This window comes from Rhinatrema bivittatum, chromosome 18 (genome assembly GCF_901001135.1).
Source record: "Rhinatrema bivittatum chromosome 18, aRhiBiv1.1, whole genome shotgun sequence".
NCBI classification, from domain to species: Eukaryota; Metazoa; Chordata; class Amphibia; order Gymnophiona; family Rhinatrematidae; genus Rhinatrema; species Rhinatrema bivittatum.
In genome coordinates, this window is record NC_042632.1 from 46,719,163 (window position 1) to 46,743,675 (window position 24,513).

Here is a 24,513-nt window from a genome sequence, read left to right on the forward strand (position 1 = left end):
TTATCCAGCTAAGTGGCACTCAGCTGCTCTGCGAGCATATTTTTATTTCTTACTTTAAAAATATAGGCAGGGAGATTTTACATGCATAATTTGCATGCATTTACCCCCATAAGTCAGCAGATTATCCAACATGCATGTGCTAATTACCAGTTTTGCCAATTCATCCACCAGTTTGCCCAGTCCATCTGTAGATCATCAAGAGTGTCCTGGGTCTTCATTCTGCACCCCCCAGACCACCCACCCAGTTAGCATTTCTCATTAAAGATTACTATCATGCCAGATAAAGATCAACTGTAAATATGTAAGAGCAAACTGCCAAATCTATGCACATACATGTCTTACAAAATAGCATCTTACAGGCATAAATGTTGGCTCCACCCTGGAAAACCCATTTTTTTACGCACGCAAATTTCCTCACGAACCCTTATGTGTGCGCGCTTGAGGTTTATATGTGAGTATATGCTATTTATATGCATATATGCTCATTTTTTTCACATGCAGCCTTTCGAAAATTCGCCCCTTATTATCGTGCATTTTTCACGTTAAACCAGTACTGCTCCTTCAGGAATCAGCCACAGGGATAGATCCATCAGTGAAACATTTTTGCTTACTGTGAATCTTTTGAGTCCTACTGAATGATACCTTCAAGCGAAGATGTTGTCATTCAAGTGTACTAAATTTGATCAGGAAAATATTGGCCATACAGTTTAAAGTGACATTAACGCAGTGATGCTCTTGCTGAAACTTTATTTTTAATTAAGCTCCACTTCATAAAAGGAGGAATCTTTACTACCATTTTTCCTCCTTTGTTATATAAAAATTGTAAACTTTTCTATTTAGTGTATGGCAAAGTCATTTAGACTTCCTCATCCTCATTCGAATGATCTGATCTGTGTTCTCAGCAGCTTGGCATTCTGGGGCTCCCACATTTCTCCCAATAACTCTGCATTTACGCAATACACTCCTGAAACAGCTTGTTACAAAAAAGAGACAATCAATTGAAATAATACTTTAATTCCAGTAGAACACTTTCTTCTCAGCTAATGAATCTGGGAAGACCTCACGCTCTCATTTCCTCTTTGCTGTGAATATAAGGCATATACATTGTGTATATTTTATATATATATATGCTTACTAGGGATGTGCAGCCCAAAAATTATTGGTTCAGTTTGATTTTTCATTTGAGGTGGGGGTTCATTCTTTAGTTAGTTTGTTTTTGGTTAGTTTCATTTCCTAAACAAAAAAAAAACCCCCAAAAACAAACAAATTGAATCTCCTAAGGCTCTCAACACCCTCCCGCCCCTTGAAATCAAACTGTGGATGTGGGCCTATCTGGCTGGGCTGAACTGGGCCCAAACAGAGCTTCTCTAACCCCCTCCACCCACTAAAATCTAGCCCTGGCTAAGTTGGGCCCAGTCTGGGCCTCCCAGGACCCCTCCCCCAGAGACCTATCCTGGGGCCAGGAACCCTCTCCCTGGCCCCCCCATTACCCCCTTCCAGTGGATCCAGATAAAAAGGATGACGAGGGCAGGAGTGAAGCCCACTCGCTGCTGCCCTGCTGCCTGCATATTTTAAAATGGTGCCAGCTGCTTCGAGGGTAGTGCCGAAATGATACCATTTTTGGTGCCTATCTCAGGTGGAGCCAATGCCATTTTATGTTTCAGGTGTGCCCAGAGCCATTTTTGGGTATCGGGATAGCTGGACAGGAGCAAATGGTCTTCAGTACCTGCCTGTTTCATCCTTTTTATCTGGACTCACAAGAAGGGGGGTAAGGAGGAGCTGGGGAGGGTCCCCTGGGAGCCCCAGCTGGGCCCGGCTCATCCCAGAGAGGTAGGCCTGGGCCCCGGGCTAGATTTTACCAGGTGGGAAGGGATTGCAGGCGCCAAAGGAGGACCTGTCTGTACCTATCCCAGCCGGGTAGGCCTGGACCCTGTGTTTGACTTTATGAGAGGGGGAGGGGGGTTAGAGGCCTTTTTTTTTTTTTTTATTTGAACAAAAAAAATGAAAATATTGAAAACATTTTCATGAGAGGCCATTTCTGATTTGTTTAATTCAGAATGAAGCCAAAAATGACCTCATTCATCCCGTTTAAGGCGTTCATTTTAAACAAATTCATATCCCCTAATCTTTACTGCTATTTGGGTGGGGGTGGGGGGGGGGTAGTCATATGACACGTTGATTTAGTGAAAGGAAGGCGGCTAGCATGCTTACATTCTTGGCTAACATTTCAGAAACAGCCCCATCTTGAAAAGTATTATATATTATTGGCCCCAACACTGTCCAACTTTTAGGTTATTTGGCAATCGTTGTGGTGGTATTGTTCAACAGAGCTGTGCATTCATTTTTTAATGAAATGAAAGAACACGATGAACCACCCATGCTTTGTTTAAACAAAACAGACGACATACCCTGAAGTTCGGAGGGATTTTTTTTTTTTTAGTTTAGTTTTGTTTAACAAAAAAAAATCAACAGAAACAACAACAACAAGAACAAAAAAAAAGCCAAAGATCTGAAAAAAATTAAATTTTCAACTACCATCACCGCCCCAGACTTTACCCATTAGGAACCAACCCCCAGAGCTATCTTACCGCCTGCTGGCTTCTGCCAACTTGCCAAGTGGAAAAGGGCAGGAAAGATCCCCATTGCTCCTGCCCTGCTGGGTCCCCGTTGAAATATGGTGCCAGCCTTAGGGGTGGCTGTCAACATTTTCCAACCAGGATCTCGTGGGGCAGGAGTGACTGGGGATTTCTTCTGCTCCTTCCTGCTTTGTGAGTTGGCAGATCTCAGCAAGGGATAATGTGCCTCTAGGAGAGGGGGGACTTTATGAGGAAAGTTGGGGGATTAAATTTTAATTTTTTGGCAGTTTCTTCTTGTTTTGTTGGGGTTTTATCTCTCAAAATGTTTATTTCATTTCAGTAAACGAAACGAAGTGAAATAAACAAAACTCAAATTAAAAAAAGAAACACAAAATGAAAAAATGTAATGAAATGTAATGAAATGAAAAACCTTCCTTTCACAACCCTGTTTTCATCCACAGCTGCCTTAACAATTCTTTTGTGTATCTAAATATTGCCAAACACTTATATTATACTGTACAGTTAACAAATGATTTCAATTTAGAGAAAATCCAGGTAGCTATGCAACATTGGCTTTACATTATAACTTAATAATACAGCAAAGAAGTTAAGCACAAAATACATTTAAAATAAATATTTTTCTCTTAGGCTATGCCTCTTCAGTTCATATTGAGACACAGAGCTGCTTATACTATACATTAATGCAACTAAAGAGCAGTAGACCTGATGCTGTGTGTGGTTCAGGGTATAGAGGCCTGTGTCTTAAATCCATCAGATCTTTGGTACTTTTCAGTCGATTGGGAAGTCTTTTCAGTGGCATGAAGTGGCAGGGCATGGTTTGCAGTTCAACTGAATGACCTAAGTTGTCTTTCCAGCCACATTTCGTCACTGAGACGGTTAACGATCTTCCATTTCAGCTCAAGAAACAGTTTGCGTGTTAGAAAAAAAAAGATGCCCTGATAACAGTCGATCTGCATTAATAGAGAGGTCAGGATTCAGAAAAATCCATCTAAGTTAGACTTATCCAGCTAACTGTAGACCTACCTAACTGGATTAAGTTTAAATATCTGCACTTATCTGGCTCATTAACTGGATAAGTAGAGATATTTAAAAGGAAATGCCCATTTTCCCCCAGATATTCATCTTCCACCACTTAGTCGGCCAAGTCCTTACTTAACCGACTAAGTGGTGCTGAATATCGACCTCAGAATGTTCAAAGGCTAAATTGCTCTTTTGTCCATTTAATCACATGGTTACATTTCTTTCAACAGAAATGGTTTTATGACCCTCTGAATGAACAATAAAGCATCTGTAATCCAATTGTATGTTCATTCTACTTTTATGAATGTGCAGTAATTTGAATGTAATATCAAGTTTTCTAACTCTTGAGGGTCTTGAAAGAGTTTAGCTTTTAATATTTTGCACCGTGTGAGGGGAGGGAAATATATGGAAACTATGTATCCATTTATTTATTAATTAATGTATTTATTTGTTTTGAGGATAGAAAATTCATTTAGCCTTCTATGCATTATTTTGAAATTGAAATGCCCAGGTCCAAATAGCTTTGACAGCACAGAATTTCCATTACTGCTTTACCAGGTGGGCATCATATCAGGAAACCACATTCTTCCAAGGTGCCTAGAGACCTCGGAATGAATTTGTTCCAAGCTGTATTGGTTGTCGGGAATGAGCACTTCCTCCATGATAGAAAGCTGGGTGAGCCGGCCTCCGCACATCTTGACAAACTCCACAAAGGCGCTGCAGGTGACTTCGCACTCCCCGAGGCCCATGGCTGTCAGGTTCTTGCAGCGCTCAGCAATGCGAATGAGCTCGTCGTCCAACGGCTGAAGCCCATTGGCGCAAACCACCAGCTCGATTAAGCGTGGGCAGTTCATCCCTATCCTGCCTAGCATTGCTTTGCTTACTGCCCTGCCAAAGTAAAGGTGGGTGACAGGCGTTTCCTCTCTGAAGAACGCATCAAACTCCTCTTCGTACAGGAAAAAGTACATCACGATGTTGACCTTGGGAGAATGCTTGGCAAGCGCATCCCAGCTTTGCTTTTTTATGGCATGAAAGAGGGTTTGTCCAGGATTCTCACTCACAACGTCAATGCGCAGGTGTTCGATTCGTACGTGTTTTTCACTGGAAAGGGCCAGCAGCAATTCGTCACTTAAAAGGTGATAATTCAAAGCCAGTTCTCTGAGCCCGTGACACTGATCTGCCACACAAAGTATCCCTGTGCAATAAAAAGAAAGTTTTAAATATGAAATCAGCCTACAGTATTAAACTAAATTCCTTCTTTCCGTTAAAAGCAACAACACTGTGTAGATGAACAGGTGATATACTCAACTGTAACAAAAGCATTCTCCATATAAATTGTATGAATGGTGTTTTTTACCCTCAGACTTTCCACAGATTTTCAAAGCAAAAGTACACACATACCTTTGCTTGAAAATTCCTGGAAAATATGCACGCACACTCCCCCACACAAAGTTCCACCTGCTCCATTATGGCATAACTGGTGTATATAGACTTAAATGCAGTTTTTAAAGTCAAAAGAATCCACGTAAATCCAAACTCTGCCCCGTCTCTACATGCCACCGGAGCTCCTTTTTCTTGAATGCACAAAAGTACACATGAAACCATTACAACCGGGGAGGATAAACAAACGCACATGGTGGCATCTACGTGCACAAATGGCTGTGAGCAGATCTAAGCTAATGTATTGTACCCTGCTCTCCTTTATAAAATGCATGCATCTCTACTGTTAATTACAAACAGGCAGACAGCATAAATTTAAAAAAAATCAATTGTATTTATTAAAAGAAAAATTGCTGGAGGAGCAAGGAAGCAAAAGAAAAATTGGCTCAGAAAGCTTATACAATCGCTCTATAATTTTCTGAGGGGCTGGGGATTCTGCTCTGAAACTCTGCCTGTCATAACAAAGCAAAATACCAGTCGTTTATTTCCTTTTTTATTACTATTTTATATCTTTCTTTGCTATCTACCCATTACATCCTGAATGCCTTTTTATGGTAATCGTGGCTCTCTATACGTGCTGACATTATACAGTCTTGAGTTCATGCCTGCCCCAGTGCTGGGTTTTTGCATGTCATCTGACACATGAACGAGAGTATGGCCTTCTGGAGTTTTCCACCATGCTCACATTCCCTTCTTGAAACCTCTCGTGCAACGCTGGTGTGTATCTAGGCTTACATGTGAATACATGCAATGCATTACAAGAACAGATATCAGTGCATTGAATGCATGTATTTTTCCTACCTTTTTAAAAAATATTCCCACATATATTTTACGCATGAAAATGAAGTAGGACTTACTCGTGTAAATTTGATATTTTATGCTCTTGTTGGTGTGTTTTAAAAGATGCGTGCATCAAGGAAATTACCAGGTTAACCAATTAATCCACCAATTCACCCAGTCCTCCAGATCATTGAGACCTTCCTGATTCTTCAGCCTGAACTTTCCCCAGTTCACCCAGATCTCCTAGCCGGTCAATACTACACAATATACACATTTAATATCAGATAAATAGCAGGTGCTAAAATTAAGCGAGTAAGTTGGCAAATCTATGTGTGTATCTCTTTTAAAATAGCAACTTATGTGGGTAAAAGTTGGCCTCGCCCCAGGATGCCCCAGACTACTCTTTTCTTATGTGCATATATATATATATGTATGTGGGAAAGTGAAAATATGCGTATTTTTTTGTCATAAAATATGGAAAACATAAGTAGAGGCTTCTTACACATGTATATGCTAATTTTTAGGCACACAGGGGCAGATTTTCAAAGGGTTATGCATGTAACTCCGAAAACCTGCTCCTGTGTGCGCCGAGCCTATTTTGCATAGGCTCAGCGGCACGCGCAAGCCCCGGGACCCGCATATATCCTGGGGCTTTGAAAAAGTGGTGGGCATGGCGCCGGTCCGGGGGCGGGACTGAGGCCTCTGGCACAGCGGCTGTGCCAGGGGATGGCGCACCAGCAGCTGGTCAGCGCACACAAGATATGCCTGCCAGAGGCAGGCGTAAATAATTGAAATAAGGTAGGGGGGGATTTAGGTAGGGCTGGGGGGGGTGGGTTAGATAGGGGAAGGAAGGTTGGGGGAGCGGAAGAAAAGTTCCCTCCTAGGCCGCTCCGATTTCGGGGCTCCCCTAGGGCTCGGCGTGTGCCCCCCTTTGCGCGCACCAACTCTGGATTTTATAACATGCGCCCGGCAGCGTGTGCATGTTATAAATCAGGTGTACATTTGTGCGCGCCGGGTAGCACACACAAATGTACCCTGCATGCGCTTCTTTAAAAATCTACCCCATAGTGTTTTGAAAATTCACGCCACATTTTTTGCACTAAAAGATCAGCAAATTTTCAAATGAGCTATTTAACGTGCACAAAACAGTGTTTTATGCACATAAATGGCTTTGAAAAAATTTGGTTCAAATATCCATGATTATAACTAAGAAACACATTGAGTAGAATGGTAAGGGTCTAGCTCAAGCATTGTGATTGGGTAATATGAATTCTTGAATGATCAATAGCAAACTTACTCCATAATATAAAAAGTTAAAAGTGAGATAGCCTGGTATTAGTTAGAATTTGATTTTAGGTTTATCTTTCCAATATACACATGCAAGGCTCTGTACTGAAAAAAAAAAAAAAGATAACAAATGCTCAAGCAGTGGTTTTAAGAGTGGAATTTTGTTAATGTGTATACGTGTCAAAAATGTAAGTGCACAAGTGGCCAAGACAGCTGCACAGCTAGACTGCATGCTTTAGCATTTGTTTTCCTTATGTTTGATATTAGAGTCCACTTTATGCTAATATAGTAACAATCATAATAGGTGGCAGCAGGAAAAAGCCCATTGGCCCATTCAATCTAACCAGTTATTCCAATTCATACTGCTAAGGATATACTCCCAGCTGCCAGTCACACAAGCTTGACTGCTGGATTGGCTAATATTCAAAATAAAGACTTGACCAAATCCTTCCACTACTCACCAGCAGGTGACACATGAGGACAGCTGCTCATTTTCAGTAGTTTTAATGTATCGCTGTTGTTTGCCACAAGAACTTTCAAGGAAGGATCATCTACCGGGGTGTCATCAATCTTGATGGATGACAAGGACTTTGAGTTGACAAAAACCACAGTCAGTGCTGATACAAAATGTGACTATTTGAGAAGGAGAAAGAGATTAAATTGCACCTATAGCAACACTGCATAACTTGTACTTTTTTTTTTAATCAGCAGAAGGGATAAAGTGTACACCACAGGTTAGCAATCAAGAGAGCAGCAACTAGTTAGCCAACCATGCCATGCTACGCACAACAGGCTCAATGCATGGCACTTCACAGTCAATAGACTCCTCCTCTAAGAGCAATAGAAGAGGTAGAATGCATGATGCAAAACAATCACATGACAAAGGCAACAACACATCTGGCTGATATCCAAGCCAGCTGTGCATTGTGGAGATGAAAAGAGCCACAAGTCTCAACTGTGTAGAATTGGAAATAAGATGGTAAACCTCACGTGCGTAGAAGGTTATTTTTACTCATTTTTAAAAATACTTGTTGCATTCAACTTCAGAAACTCTGAATTTTCAACCCTAGAGAAAGATGTTGTTGGTGTCGAAATGCAACTGCATCAGGGGTTGGGTTTTTTTTGTCATCTTTTTGCCTAAATATTACAAATATTTTTTCATGGTTCTGTCACTTTTTGTGCATTACTGGTTTCAGCCCTTTTTTGCTAATTTTTGCACGCCGGCTCTTTTATGGATATCCATTCAATTTACCCACTGCACTTTCTGTTTACACATGAAGATCAATATTTTAAGGCACTTTTTTTTTCTGCTGCTCCTGATTATTGTAAAGTTACTCATGCCATAAAGGATTACGGTACCTTGGATATATTCATAAAACTTGGCTTTGCTGTTGAAATTAAGCCCAGTGTCTTGATGGAGCAGTTTACCAGTTGAGAGAGGATGTCACAAGCTGCTTCTGCAGATTCGGTACAGCTATCAACCTAAAAATGGAATAATTTCAAATCGTGAAACCGTTCTCTAAATGAACCTTCTTAAAAGAGATAACGCCAGTCTTGGCAGAAGCCCTAGGATCCCATATCCAGGCCCGTCTCCTGCTCCCTGGGATGACCAGGGTGAAAGATGCTGGGGAGAAAGCTTTCACAACCTCTGGGGGAGGAGAGGAAGAGAGAAGCCTCTGCCATCTCTCACTGGGGACTCCAATAATACTAGACCTAGGGTACCGGGCATCGGGCCCCAGAGGAAGCTGCACTCTGTGGCCCCCTGATCTAAAACTGTCATTGCAATGGTTGGGCTAAGTGATGGATGATAAAATTGGGGGAGAACCCCTGCATAGGGAAATGAAGGCCCATTGCGCCATAGTCCAATCTAGATCAGTTTTAATTGAGCTGGAAGCCTAATTAAGCATGAGGAAAACTGTGAGGCCAAAAAAAAAAAAAGCACAATAAGATTAAGGGACTGATTTACTAAGCTTTTTTCTCATACTCAGAGAAGGAGAAAAACGCCTTGGTACATCAGGCCCTAATAGACGCATTGCTACTGCAGAAATTCATTGTCTCATTTTAAGTATTTAACTTGAAACTTGTTAAAAGAGAGCTCTCTTTGCTTCATGCATTGAGGCTTGCATTTTCTTACAGTTTGCAACTTGCTGATCTAAGTTTTTTAAAAATCTATTCTTGTCTATCAAATTGACGTTGCGTATGCCGAGCCTGCACCGAGCCGTGCTGCCTTTCTCCGTTCCCTACACCCCACCCCACCTTCCCTTCCCTTCCCCTACCTCCCTCGCCCTTTCCCCCCTTATCTTTTTCTTTTTTTGCTTCTTGTTTTAAAACTTACTTCAGCCCTGGGGCTGAAGTAGGTTGCGCGTGCTGGCAGTCGGCCAGCGCGCGATCTCCCGCACAGTAACAAATGTCCGCTGTGCCGGGATCCTTCCCTGGACCCTCTTACCCTGGAAATCTTTAAAATCCTGAGCCATTTTGTATACAAGAAAGCAGTAATGGTGCTGGCCTCGGCCTGCCGGCGACATCTGAAATCTCGGCAGTGGCGGGGAGGAGCCAGCAGGAATTGCGGGGAGGAGCCAGCAGGAATTGCTCCGGGTGCATCAGAATTTAAAGGCATTTTAAAGACTTCATGGGGTAAGAGGGTCTGGAGAAGACTGGGTGAATCAGGGAAGGAAGTGGGTGTTTTTCCAGCAGAGCAGGAACCAGACAATTAATTAAAAAAAAAAAACAATGAAGGAATGTGAACTCGCTAGTGAGCCTAATGCAACCATACAAAAAGGATGGGGCATTAGAAAAATACAGGGCACCGGAGCATTTCTGTTCTTACCTTGAAGCTGACATACTGCAGATGGTCAGCATGTTTTTTAATGATTTGCTGGATGAGGTCAGGGTGCGTAGACTTTAGGTAGGAAGTGGCTGGTTGGTTCAGTTCAAACTCAAACTTCCTCCATAAGTCAGGAATATGGAAAACTTCATTCCACCGTCGACACACAGAAGATGCACGTGCTCGGTCCACCAAAGGCAGATACTGGAAAATATGAAGAACTACATGATGGGGCAAGTTTCCCCAGTCCAGTAAGGTGGCTTGCATTTGAGACTTGCTTAACATGGAGGAGAAAAAGCTGGTCTTCTGCTGTTTCATTCTTGGTGGCGCTTGGAGAACTTGGTTATCAATTTTAACGTTCAGTCTACTTTGCGTCATTCTGAAAAGGAAACAATTTAATTTACACTGCTGTACAGTTTGTACATGAAAACAGTTTGAAAACGTTCATTACTAACCATTTATTTTATGCAGCTTATGTTCGGTGGTGAATTCGGATCTGCTATGGTTCTCTTAAATGGAAATTCTGATAATTCAGCACGGCTAATGTCATTCATAATGAATTGCAGATTTTAATAATGCTTATTAAATGCTTACTGCAAAATGTTACCTCATCTATAAACTTCATTCAGGTGAACTATAGCATTTGGAAATGTACAAAACAGAACCAGAGACAGCAATGGCCAATTTGGCTCTGCTATGTTGAGAGTCTGTGTAACAGATAAACTACAGTGCAGATTTCATTGGTACTACACAGGACATGATGGGGCAAGCCTGAAGAAATGGATCCAAGTGTGAAGAACACAATTCCTCATAAGCATCAATATCAAGAATATAACTCTGCCTGCTAAAAGAGAACACAAGGAAGACTGCAAACTGTTATTATTTAAAAAAAAAAAAAAAAAAAACCTAATCAAAAAAATAAAGACATTTTCTTTATCTATAGAGAATTTTCTTTTAGATTTGTAAACTGCTTCTACATAGCATCTGAAGTAAAATGGCCACTTTTACCACCTACAGTGCTGGCAGCTAGATGGCAGTTTACCATTCAGGACATCTTCCATGAGCCGCAATAATTATAGAGAATAAAGGGAAAGAACTCCGTCTTGAATTCTATGTAATTAAACAGTAACTTTTAAACAGGGGCGCGGGCGCACATCTGCATGTATTCGTCGGCCCACCCATTAAAAAGTGTTACACTTTGCTGCCATACTCCTAATGTACCACCTTGGGGGTCTCAAAAACACTCAGCCTTCCTAGCACTATTTTTGGATATAAAGAACTATATATTTTAGAGACTTTAGAGTTTTTATGTGCAATCAAAACATGAAAATGTTGAGTTGACCAATGGCTAACTTTAGGGTACATGACTGAAACTGACGGGACCAGTTTTTCAGTCTCCCCTGTCTGGCTTGTTGATACACATTTTTTCATATTTGATCTAAATCATATCTAAGAATTAAGATGCATTTATAAGCTCATAATTGGGGCTCTTTTATAAAGAATGTGCATACTCTACTTATGAAAATACTTGTGCGCATACGTACAATCATTAGTACGCTGACACCTCCACCAGTTCACACAGACCTCCACTAGCTCACTCAGACCCTACAGCACTTCACCTTAATCCCCCACTGCTTAATCCACATTGTACACATGAACTGCAGAAGTTCAATTTCGCTTCTGTGATTTACACATTAATTTTCAATAGAAAATGTAAATGTAACTTACTATAGTAGCAATTTTCAAAAGCCCATTTACCGTGCTATTGACAATTCAATAGCATATATTGTAGTAATTTTCGAAAGCCCACATGCAGTTAAAGTACATTTACGTGCATAAACCTTTAAGGGCATAAATCCTTTTAAATCTTGACCCCTTATTTAGCAGGTATAAAAGTGTACAGAGATTTGTTAATGAATGCACATATACCACTTACAAAATACTAACTTGTGCATAAACCTCTGAACTCAATCCCAGAATACCTCTAAAACACACCTTTTTTTCCTTTCACACTTATGCATAACACTGCTAGAATGCACATATTTCAGACTCTTGCATACTACTTATATGCGTACATGCTACTTATATACATAACCTCCAATTTTATATTCATAAACATTTTGAAAATTTACCTCAGAGGGTTTTGACTATCAGCAAATGCTCCTGAGGTTTTGCATTTAACATAGTAACATGAGGAAATAACCAAAATAACCATGCAAAACAAAAATTAGGAGAAGGTAGCCTAAATCATGAGTTTACATAAATCATGGAGAAGTCATACAGTTAAATAGACTTTATCAGAAATTCATTATGCCATTAATTAATGACTCACCAGTGGAAGTACAAAAAAAAATCAATCCATTCAGTATCATAATAAAGTTCAAAAATATATTTATCAAAAGTAATAACTTATTAAAAGCCGTACGCAGAAAGTGCACATCATTTAGAATGCTTGTACTAAAATGGCACAAGATGACATGCACTATCTTTCTTAGCATGCATGCTATAAAAAAAATCTTAATAGCATAAGAACGCTATTATCATGCATGCTAATCCATAAAACTGTTGTCTGCTCTAGTAGCATCTATCTGCGAATTAGCATGAGGTTGCTACAAAAATAGCCGCACTAAACTGAGTATATGTAGTCTTCCTTTTCTCATGGCTGAGGCCCCTTGCTTCAGACCTGTATAAAAGCAGACCCAGCACATGAGACTAATTTTCAGCCCTGAGGGACCAAGAGAGGACATCTGGACCCCAGGAGAAAAGCTGAAAGAAGAGACTTCCAGGAGACCAAAAGCACAAGCCTCAGATGTCTACCTGGGAAGAGAAGGACTAACATCAGCAGGTGTCTTGCCAGCCCCAGCGCATAAGATGTGCCACGCTGGGTCAGACCGAAGGTCCACTGAACCCAGCATCCTGTCTCAGAGAGTGTCCAGTCTGGGTCTTAAGAAAGTACCCAGCACATCCCAATTCGATACAGGGATTCACATGCAGATAAACTTCATGGAGAAATTACGATTGCACATCTCCTAGGGATAAGTTTGCAAAAAGGAAATAACTACACGTCAGTGAGATGTAGCTCTCTATTTTGCAGAAAGCAACCTGCAAAGGCCTTTTCACACATATTTTACTGCTGTGATCATTGGTAATGAAGTGCTTCGCCATGATTTCAATCGCAAGAGTAAACTTAACGCACATAAGCTTACAACATGCAAAGCCCTAAACTGTTGCTGTATTTACGTCACATGTTAGAAAGGAAGCCTGTACACCTGTTGCTTTTTTTTTCTGCACGAAGCAGAGTTTGCGAAATTCAGACCACTCTAGTAAGTCAGCCTCTGTGTCCTGATTTTCAGTGCAGAAAAAAAGGTTGGTTTTATTTCTATTTCCAGTTAGCTGAGCCGTACTAGGATATTGCTTACATTCTATTAGGCAAATTCAGTTCTAGGGAATAATCAGAATAATTTTTTGCAATTTTATTCAGAACACAGAGAGGGAATGTTTAATTTCAACTTGGTGAGGGTGAGGTAACATTTTCTCTGCGAGATCAAGTTGATCTCCTGGTCCATGTGGATCACCCGGACGTCACTGTGGATCCTCCAGATATTCCACCACTGCGCCATCACCCAAGGACCTGTAGAGGAAATCATCCAAAGCATTCCGCAAACACGTGAGATCGAGCCGAGAAGTCGCATGCTAATTCTCGGGCCAGAATTTAAACCGGGACTTTAAGGGCACGTTTTCAATTTGCTTGAACTGAAAAAAAAAATGTGTGTGAGTACGTGTGCGGGGTTCTGCGGCATTCTAAGTTGCAAAAAGCTAATTTTTCTATAATTTCCAGTATCTCCTGTAGAGTACGAGTCAATATGTATTACGTAACATGCATATACTAGTAACAGTAATACCTGCTCCCTGTTTCCGGGAGAACCTTTATAAATTGCACAGCTGAAAGGTGGAATCATTTATATAGCCCTTTCATCTGATATGGGTTTAAGTGTTAAGGGGAGATGGGGGGTGGTTTACACTCAATCAAGGTTTCTTTTCACAACAGACAGTATTTCTATAGTAGGGATGTTGAAACAAAACAGGAATGAATGAAATTTTATTTGTTTTCCTCCATTTTGTTTTAAAAAAAAAATTGCCCTTTCCTGCAAAAAAAAAAAAATCACTTCTTGTTCCCTTCCAGCCTCCTATGGACCCTCTTATCCCATGAAGTCTTTAAATCTCCACGGGGCAGGAGTGATCGCTGGTCGCTCCTATCTCGGCGCCAGCACCACTGTTACTTCTTTTCCCTCGGAACGGCAGTGACAGAATCCCTGCAAACCGTTCCATGCATTCATGGCGATTTTCAAAGGAAAATGTAAATGTGACATACTAAGCTCATTTACGCCCTTAGCACGGGTTAAAAAAAACCCCATTGACAGTTCAATGGCAAATATCATAGCAATTTTCAAAATACAAACGCGCTTGCGCACACACGCGACAGATGAAAGCTGTGGGCCTGCACTGTTCAGAAACCGTACAGAGTGGCAGACGGAGAGGAAATAGCAGAACACAGCACCTACCCTACCAGCGTGCTACCCTTAGACAAGACGTATGTGAGCGCGCACATTTGGCCACTCACTGAGCTATGGTCTGTAATCAACCAAAGCAGGTCTTCTGGGCCCTCCTACCCTTGTGATCTCTCCATAAACCACCTGCATTCCAATCACCTGGCATTCCTGGGTGGCTAGGAACTGGATGCCCTCTCCAGCACCCCCCCCCCCCCCCCCAACCTCCCAAACAGGAGCAAGAAGGTAATGGTGTCTGGGTTAGTAAACCCCCCCCCAAAAAATGGAATACACTAATTAGTTAATGGAATACAGATAGTTCACAGCAAACTACTAAGCCTGTATTAATACTCATGCATACTCTGACAGCACATGTTGGACCCATCAACAGTGTGTGAGGACCTGATACTTCTCACACAAAATAATATGGAAAACATATGGATATTTATTGAAGCTAGCAGAAGGACCTGCAGAGGTAACCTTGTGGGTTACAGCCTAGGAAGAAATGCCTGCAATGAGGGTCTGGCTGCAGCTAAGATAGCAAATGTCCATCCTGGATTTCAGTCAGGCAATGATCATAAGCATATGATTCATTTGAATGTCTTGATGCTCAAAATCACCCCTCAGGCACTACATGAGAACAGTTGAAAAGGATCAGGTCCGTTTGTGCTCCAGTGGCATAGGTCAATGGCATCCTGTGTTCTCTTTTCGCCATAAATAGCAATATTAAAAGGGCAAAGGGAAGCGAGTAGTTAGTGTTACCCTTCTGGCTCTAGATGTGTCCATCTCTTTATAAAATAGCATGGTCAAATACATGCCTGCTGACATGTATCCCTGTACAGAATAAGAAAAGAATGGGTACACGGTGGGGTTTTTTTTATCATATAGGTCACTTTTTTGGGGATGGTTTCCATATTTCCGGGTTCTGGCAGGAGTGGCATATATGAAGGCAGCGCCCACCTGTACTATTTCATGACTTGGGAGTCCTGTAGGGTAGATGATATAGGGATAGCACTCTTGTGCGTGGCAGATTAATCTCCACTGCTCATTTCTTCCAAGCTTGCTGTTATACCTTGATGTGTTATGGGGTGTTTTGAGGTGTAAGGTCATGACAGTAATGCAGGAGTTGAGCAATTTTGAGTAAAAAAGAAACGTGTGCTTGGCCAGCAAGATAGTCCTCATTCAGATGAGGAAATATGGATAATTTACATGGAGCAAAGTGTTTTTGTATAATTTGATGTATGCTGGCCTTGCATGCCAGTTTTCTAGCTTGCTACGGCATTGATAGGTATTTTTGGTAGTGTAAAACTGTGTTTTTGTGTACGTGTCCACTTGTTGCTTTTTTTTTTCCTATTTATAGCCTGTGGAGGAAGGTCAAATAAATGTTAAACAAGATTGCAATTAAAGTAAGTAAGCAAACATTTGGCTTTTTGTATTTACAGTGGGCTGTTGTTATGTCACACTTGCTCCACCTTCCCCATCTTCTTGTACAGGGAACCAAAATTATCGAAGCAATTCTGAATATCCAAAAAGGCATAATTAACCCCATGAATGAAGCTGAAATAATGCATGACGTGGCTCAGAGATTGTTCTGCCCCAAAAGACCTCATTATTATCGGCTTATTCATGGCTATTCGGTGGTAGGCATAAACTAGCGCAAAGCCAATTGAATGTGTTAAAGAATATGCAAATAGAGCTGCATGGCTTTTATACAATTCCTAAATCTGGTCCTTAGTGGCTTCTTTCTATTTCCTTCTTGGACTTCTGGCATCATGTTTCATGCTCAGTAAAAGGCATTGAGGAGAATTTTCAAAGAGTTACATGCATAAAAATAAATTGTATGCATTTTATAGGAGACTTACACAAGTACAAGTGGGTCTGTTGTCAATTATTGATTGGGTGGGAGGTCTATAATTGATTGTGTGGGGAGCTGAGAATGAAGAACTAGGATGGTCTCAATGACCTGGAGAAGGACTGGGTGAACTGGTGGAGGAATCGGGAAAACTAATAATTTCAATTACATGCATACATTTTAAAATATACCAACCTGTATGCATAAATCAGAGTTTTAGGAAAGCAAGTCATACTTTTTTTCACACACAAAACATATACGACTATGTTTCTAGAATAGTTATGAAATGTACACATGTTCAATGTATTGAAATATGCTTTCAGTGCATTGCAGGTGTTTGCACATAGGTAAACACATGGAGACCGGGGCGGATTGGCTTATTGGGGGATCGGGCATCCCCCGGTTGGCCGGTCGTGCTAGTCACATGCTCTGCCGAGCGCGGCCATGACAGAGCCGCGCTCGGCAGACCACGTGGTACCTCCTGGGCCGGCTTGGGCGGCGAATTCCCGGGCCGGTCTTCATTGGGAATCCGCCGCTGCATGGAGATCTATATTCAGACACAGTCCGGATAGCAAAATTAGCTGGATAAATTTATTCAGCTAAACTTGGAAGCATATTCAACACTGCAGCCACACTATTGAATATAGCTGGCTATCTTAGGCCTGGATTCACCATTCTATCACAGAATAGTGAATCCAGTGAAAACGGGGGACCGGGGGGGGGGGGGGGGGGGCAGGCCTGCAAAAGCCGGCATCCTTCGCACCACCGCGGTGTTTTTGCTGCCGGCTTTCGCACCCAATAGCGCCACTGTGAAAGGTGGTGCTATTGGGCGCGCTACTAGCGATGATAATGTTACTAACCTTATTGCCGCCAGCAAAGATACCACCGAGTCCGCCTCCTCGCCGCCCCGACTCCTCCCCTCTCCACCCCCAGCATGCAATTGCACGCGAAAAGGGCCTTTTCGCGTGCGATAGAGGCTTATCACATGAGATAAGCCTTTGAAAATGACCCCCTTAATTAGTTATCCGGCTAACTATAGCCGGATAACTTTAGGACAGCTCTGAACTCCTCCCAGTTACCCCCCCTGGACCTAACTTATCCGGGTAAATTCTAGCCACCTAAATTATTAGCTGGTTACAATTTAGCCAGAAAAAGGCCGAATAAAGCTGGGTGAGCCATTTAGATGGATTACTATTTCGTTATCCATCTAAATGACTTTTGAATTTGGACCTCTTGTATTTTATAATCTGTGTATTGATACGCAGAAGTTATAAAATACAGTAGTAGATCTCCATGTGGTCATATATGTGTGTACATGGGGCCATGCAGAGTTGTTTGAAAGTTATCCTCATTGGATATGTTTTGTTCTATATAAAAGATTACATTAGCGTGAGCTGTCAGATTTCCAGTATAAATCAAGGGGACAATTTTCAGACTGGTCATATTGGCACAAAGGCTGCAAAGGGAGGATAACTTTCAAACAAATCCATGTGGCCCCCATATACATGCATACATGGCCACCTGGAGTTCTACTACAATACTGTATAACCTGCGTATATCGGGTACACACAGATTATAAAATATGTGTATGTCTACTCCCCCAACATGTTTGCATATATATATATACTTATGCACGAATACCTGCAATGCATTGAAAGAGCGTATTTCAATCCATTGTGCGTACCTACTTTTCCTAATTATTTTTGAAACATACTTATGTATATTTTATGAGCAAAAAAAAATACAACTTGCTCACAAAAACCCCATTGTACACACTATTTTAAAAAAAGCGTTTACATGCTTAAAATTGGGTTTTACACACATAAATGCACATTACCTGTGCAAGTAGGCTTTTAAAAATTGCTACAATATATGCCATTGAATTGCCCATAGATATTCACATGTAAGTGCACTTTATGTGCATAAATGTCTTTTTAAAATTGCTATGATAGTAGGTTACATTTACATGTATAACTCTTTAAAAAATTACTTCCATAGGTTAGTATATTTTAAAACTTGCACACATAATTGAAATTACAAGTTTTCCGATTCCTCCACCAGTTCACCCAGTCCTTCTCTAGTTCATCGAGACCCTCCAGTCTCAACACCCCCAGTTCACCCAGATCTCCTACCTAACCAGTAATTGACAATAGATCTGCCTGATATCGACTGTGCAAGATAATTAACAGGTGTGAAATTGAACGACTAAGGGGGTGTGATACCAAGATCAGGGTGGAGTCGGGGCAGCGTCAGCCCCGGAAGAGGAGGAGTCAGGGCAGCACCGGGGCTGACACCGTGAAGACTTCGCCGACAGCGAAAGGTACGCTGCGTTTTCGCTGCCGATTTCGCGCCGAATAACTACACCTTTTGTGATGTAGTTATTTGGCTCACGACACCGGCAGCGATCGCACCGCGGAAGTGCGATCGCTGCTGGCTATCACAGGACCGCCCCCCCCCCCCGCCCCTGCCCCCCATTACCGCAGGATTCAAAGAGCCTGGTGGTGTTAGTAAATCCAGCCCTAAGTTTCTTACAAAATAGAAACTTACAAGTGTAATTCTTGGCTTCACCCTGGAATGCCTTTAGACTACCTCATTTTTACATGTGTAGATGTGCATGCATAAGTGAAAATATGCATGTATTTTTTATGTTTCTAGAATAGTGTGTACACAAGCACAAGTTATTTCTGCATGTATATGCTAATTTTTACACACGTAATTCTTTGAAAATTTACCCCATGATTTTTACCTGCTGGCTTTCATCGGTTGTTCAAGTGAAAGTACACGTGAGGTTACAAGGCCTTTTCTGCAGGCAGAATTTTGCTCAGAGAGTTCGTGTTTAGATTTGAAATTGCCCATCTAAAGGGCTAATTGTTAAAACCCCGGCGCCTGCCAATACCAGGAGATACTCTCGTATTTTCAAAACGAGCTGGGTTTGGAAAAAGAGGCAGGGCGGGGGAGGGCCAGGGGCAAGGTCTGGGCGGGAGTCTGGCTGGGATAGCGTGCGCCGGCAGCCAGCCGGCGTGTGGAATTTACTGTTGCTCGGGAGAGCAGGTAAGTTAAAACCATTTTAAAAATAGGTTAGTTGGGGGGGGGGGGGGGGGGGTTAGGGGTTGGGGCTGAAAGGGGGAAAGGGAGAAAGGATAGCTAGGGCATTTAGGAAGTTCCATCCCAGTCCGCTTCTTTATCAGAGCATGTTGGGAGAGAACTGAGGAAAGGCCTAGTCGCGTCGGCACGTGTTTCTTAAACAACTCCCCCCCCCCTTGCGCATGCAAGTTGGTACCCTCCCGCACATGCATGCAGGTATCGGATTTTATAACATACGCGTGGCTTTTTATCTATAGAAATTGCTTTGAAAATTGACTTCTAACAGCATAAGCCTCCTTTGTTAACAATGATCTTTAGTTCTGACAATATTCTATTCTCCCTGCTCTGGAGAAGTGTGGCCTACTTAACAGTCCATATGCCTTACTGTTGTTGACTCATGGTAGGCTTACAGAGAAGAATACCTTTTTATTTAGAAATTGATTCCGTCAGTATTTTACCATAAATCCTCTAAATGTTTTTAATTGCATTGCAGAAGCACATTGGCACAGAATAAAATGAAAGCCTGTTCATTTAAAAGCAAATAAGAGGTTCTTCATCTCATAGAATGTTCTAGAATGTGTGAAACAAAATGTCTTCGAACCATAAGGATAGAATAAAGTATCCGCTATAATCATATATCGTATATTTCTAAGGAACAAGGTTTCTTACCTAAAGAACGTTCCCCAGTTATAGTTCACATTGGATGAATGGACTGAGGTAGCCGCAGCCATGGGGCACTCACCAGCGACCGTCCTCTTTCACGTCCTATCTCAGTAAAATACCATGAGAACAAGCCCATCAGAATTTATGTTTAAAGAAAAAAAATTATCAAAGCTTTTAAAAATAAAAAAAAAGTTCCCTGTTTGGGATAATTGCTGTTACCCTCCCATATGTTCACCCATGTAAGAAATCATTCTACATAGATTTCCTATTTTGTTCTCTTTTCCAGAAGATGAAAAGACATGAAACATCAAATTCCACTCTACCCTTTCTATGTATGCCCCACTTAGCATTATCTAATAAACAAGGATGGAATGATTTTTTTGGATCATATGTTTGAATAAATAGTGTGTGCTATTTACCAAAATGAATGACTAAAAATGTATGGGCATTTTCAGATGAGTCTCCAAAAATCAACACATTTGGTGCATATTTCATATTTGGATCATCTGAATGCACATTCCTAATGCTCGTTAAATGGGATTATGCAAACTAATTGACCTTTTAAAGGGTCATTTTCAATTCCATTTTTTGTAGGTAATGTTTTACTTTACCCAAAGAAATACACTTTTGGAGGTCCATATTCAAGAGCCATTTAGATTGATAAATTAATAGTTAATGTACACATTATAATAATCTCTCAGACAATTTTTGGTGAGGTAATTGTCATAGTGTATATTGGTGATGTAAAAAAGACTCAAGTACCTCTAACAATCCAAAGTCAATATTTGCCAAAAGAAATGTTTTTGCATTTAAAAGACCTCATACCGGGCTTGGATGTGCAGAATAGCATGGTTGTTTGCCTCTATATGCAGGGTAGCAAAATTTGTTGCCTCTGCCAAGGTTTTTAATCATTGGTCATGAAAATGTTATTTTCATTATGCTTACCGTGTTTCCCCGAAAATAAGACAGTGTCTTATATTAATTTTTGCTACCAAAGATGCACTAGGCCTTATTTTCAGGGGATGTCTTATTTTTCCATGAAGAAGAATTCACATATATTGTTGAACAAAAAAATGAACATTTATTACATTCTGAATAGTTGTCTGGTTATGCTGGTTTGTGATGACAACTAACTGTGAATCCTGCAGGGTAAAAAAATCACAGCTGCATGCTCTGGTGTTCTGTGCGACGGGCATGCTCCCAAATAAAAACTTTGCTAGGTCTTACTTTCGGGGGAGGTCTTATATTTAGCAATTCAGCAAAACCTCTACTAGGTCTTATTTTTGGAGGATGTCTTATTTTCGGGGAAACAGGGTATCATGATAACATTTTCTCCTTATATTGTGATGAAATTTCTTATTGTGACATGCTATTTTCTTTCAAAACGGAATATTCATACATTTGTTTCACAAGTTTGCGATGTAAAATTACAAGCTACTTAGCTCGGTTGAAGAAACATTATAGACCCAGTGCGTTCAGAGGCATTAACAAGCTGCCCGACACGGTCCGTGTTTCAGCTGAAACCTTCTTCATGGGGCCATCTATATGTGTGACTTATTTCAGCAACTGTTCATCGGCCATCCGGTAATGCGTTTCAGCCGAAATACGGACTGTGTCAGGCAGCTTGCTAACAACTCTTAACGCACTGGGTCTATAACATTTCTTCAACCGAGCTAAGTAGCTTGTAATTTTACATCGCAAACTTATGAAACAAATGTATGAATATTCCGTTTTGAAAGAAAATAGCATGTCACAATAAGAAATTTCATCACGATATAAGGAGAAAATTTTATCACGATAAGCATAATGAAAATAACATTTTCAAGACCAATGATTAAAAATCTTGGCAGAGGCACTTGACTCTTTTTCACATCACTAAATTAATAGTTATCCATCTAAATGGCTTACCCAGCTACATTCAGCCTTTATGTGGCTAAATTCTAGCCAGCTAATAAGTTAGGCGGCTAGAATTTAGGAAGATAAGTAGGGGCAGTCCAGGGGCATAACTGGGAAGAGCTGAGTTAGCCAGCTAAGTCAACTGGCTAACTCCAATATTCAGAGTTAGCCAGATGACTTAGCTGGCTAACTCTGATCGAGTCAAAGAGCTGTCCTAAAGTTAACCACCTATAGCTAATCGGCTAAGTAATTAACATAGCCGGCTATATTCAATAATGTGGCTGTGCTGTTGAATATGCCTCCAAAGTTAGACGGATAAATTTATCTGGCTAACTTTGCTATCAGGACTGTCTGAATATAGATCTCTATGAAAACTGCCCACCCTATGAATAGGTAAAGTTAGGTGCAAAATGATGCAAAGCAACTCATTAGCTACGAATGCACAGTTAAACTATGCACAGAAAGCGCTTCACAAATGTTAAATCACAAAAAATGTAAGTACACCTCAGGGAAGTGTTGTAAACATTTTGCGATAAAATTGGTAGAAAAACTGTGTGCATTATTTAATCACTGGGTTCATTTGCAGCTCTGAAAACAAAATAGCTAGCAAACATTCATGAAGTTAGAATCAACTTGGTACACCGGCCCCTTGGTCTGCAGTACTAGTCATTGGCTCTTATTCTTATTGATAAAGAAGACATAAATGGCAAGTCTGATAAAATCATCTTATAAAGCAATGCTCTAAATATAAGATAAAACAAAATAAAGTTGGATGAAAGGCCAACTGCTCCAATGGCAGTTTTTAAGCACCTTTCTATAGCTGTATTATCAAATACGTAAGGATTTTCTGCAAATGGCACTTTATAGGGCAAAGACCCTACCAGTGCTCCTTACTTGATCAAAATACTAAAACAGCCTTGTAGGAAATGAAAGAGGAAACCTTATTTTAGCATCCTTAGGGGGTTATTTTCCAAAGGCTTATCACATGCGATATGGCATTATTGCGTGCGATAAGCCTCTATTGCACGCGAAAAGGCCCTTTTCGCGTGAGATAGCATGCAAATTAGATTGGGGTGAAGTCAGGGCGGGGAGGGGTGGAGTCATGGCGGAGAGGGGCGGAGTCGGCAGTGGCTTCGTTGCCAGCGATAATGTTACTAACGTTATCATCGGCAGTAGTGCGCCGAATAGCACCAATCTAAATAGCATCACCTTTCACGGTGGCGGTATTCGGTACAAAAGACAGCAGCAGGCACACCGCGGCTGCCGAACTCACACCACCATGGTGCGAAGGTTGCGGGCTTTCGCAGGCCCGCCTCCCTTCTACCCCTTCCCCCGCCTCCCGCCCCCTGTTTTCGCAAGATTCATCATTCTACGAAGAATGATGAATCCAGGCCTAAGTTTTTCCAGTCAGAGTTGGGTGCTTACCTCCTTTTGGGCACTTCTTTAATAAATGCACAATTCTGAGAATCAAATTTATTAATGTGACTGAGATAATTATGTTTGGAGCAATCTCCCCGAATTGATGCATCATTCCTCTTCTCTAACCGGATTCAAGTCCAGTCTAAAAAAAAACACAAAACTTTTCGTGGTTGTTTTTAAAGCCTCAACCCTGGCTTCTCCTGATCATAGCCTTGTCAATTTTAACCATGTTTACTGTAAAAAAAAACAAAACCAAAAACATTTTTTGAAACCTCTTATTTTGTCTTCTCTTGTGTTTTGACAAAACTGTAAGCTCCACAGAGCAAGGACTGTTTTTTATGTGCATCTGTAGAGCTCTGCGAACATCTAGGAATGCCCTGAAAATGATAAGTGGCAGTAGAAGTAGTAAGTGCTCAACTCGGCCAACTGCTGTGACATTTGTTTATCTCACTTTGCACAGTGGACCCCACTATGGGTAAAACCACAAGGCTCTATTTTACATCTTTCATTATAAAAAAAAATCAAAGCTGTTCAAACTAAGGTTAATATTGTTTAAATCCTGATAGAATTGTATGTAAATTAATTGTAATTCTGGCTGGTTAAGGTGTCAGTGTTTTCCATCATTGCATAAATAAAAGGGATTAAGGTTGGACTTCCTAAAGCTGCCCTAGTGACTCCACAATGAATATGCATGAGATATATCTGCATATACCAGGGACTCCAATATATGCAAATGTATCTCATGCATTTTCATTGGGGCTATTCTGAAAACAAGACTGGCTGTTGGATCGCCCTGCCTCATGTAGTGATCTGTTATTTTCTTAAAGTTTGTCACGCGCTGACCGCGCTCGGCTTATGTTTATCCATGGAAAACCAGGGGCACATAAAATAATCTGCACTTCCGGCAAGCCAATAAACATCACGGGCCCAATATTCAAAGCGTGTTCAGCACTATTTAACCAGATAAGCGGGACTTATGCGGCTAAGAAGTGGCCACTGTATATGCACCTACGATCAATGGCCACAGCTTAGTAATACAAGTCCCTTGTACGGATAAAAGTTACACACACAAAAAGTAAGCATGTACTGGGCAGACTGGGCGCA

At 41.1% G+C, this 24,513-nt stretch overlaps 1 protein-coding gene across 7 annotated transcripts in view; it reads right to left on the reverse strand.

Moving 5' to 3' along the window:
* Window positions 1–998: 998 nt before the first annotated feature.
* Window positions 999–24,513, reverse strand: part of LOC115079948 (F-box/LRR-repeat protein 21-like) — a 29,188-nt gene continuing 5,673 nt past the window's right edge. For 4 of the 7 annotated variants that reach the window (XM_029583923.1, XM_029583921.1, XM_029583922.1 and 1 more), the window contains 4 exons: window positions 9,952–10,327; window positions 8,484–8,606; window positions 7,586–7,757; window positions 999–4,812 (listed from right to left, as the gene is read on the reverse strand). In XM_029583923.1, coding sequence (XP_029439783.1) covers window positions 4,169–4,812; window positions 7,586–7,757; window positions 8,484–8,606; window positions 9,952–10,326 — 1,314 coding nt within the window. In that variant the 5' untranslated portion in view covers window position 10,327 and the 3' untranslated portion in view covers window positions 999–4,168. Of the gene's footprint in view, window positions 4,813–7,585; window positions 7,758–8,483; window positions 8,607–9,951; window positions 10,328–12,765; window positions 14,033–20,100; window positions 20,197–23,415; window positions 23,552–24,513 lie in introns of those variants that run through there. The other 3 variants (XM_029583917.1, XM_029583918.1, XM_029583916.1) reach the window with 3 other exon arrangements.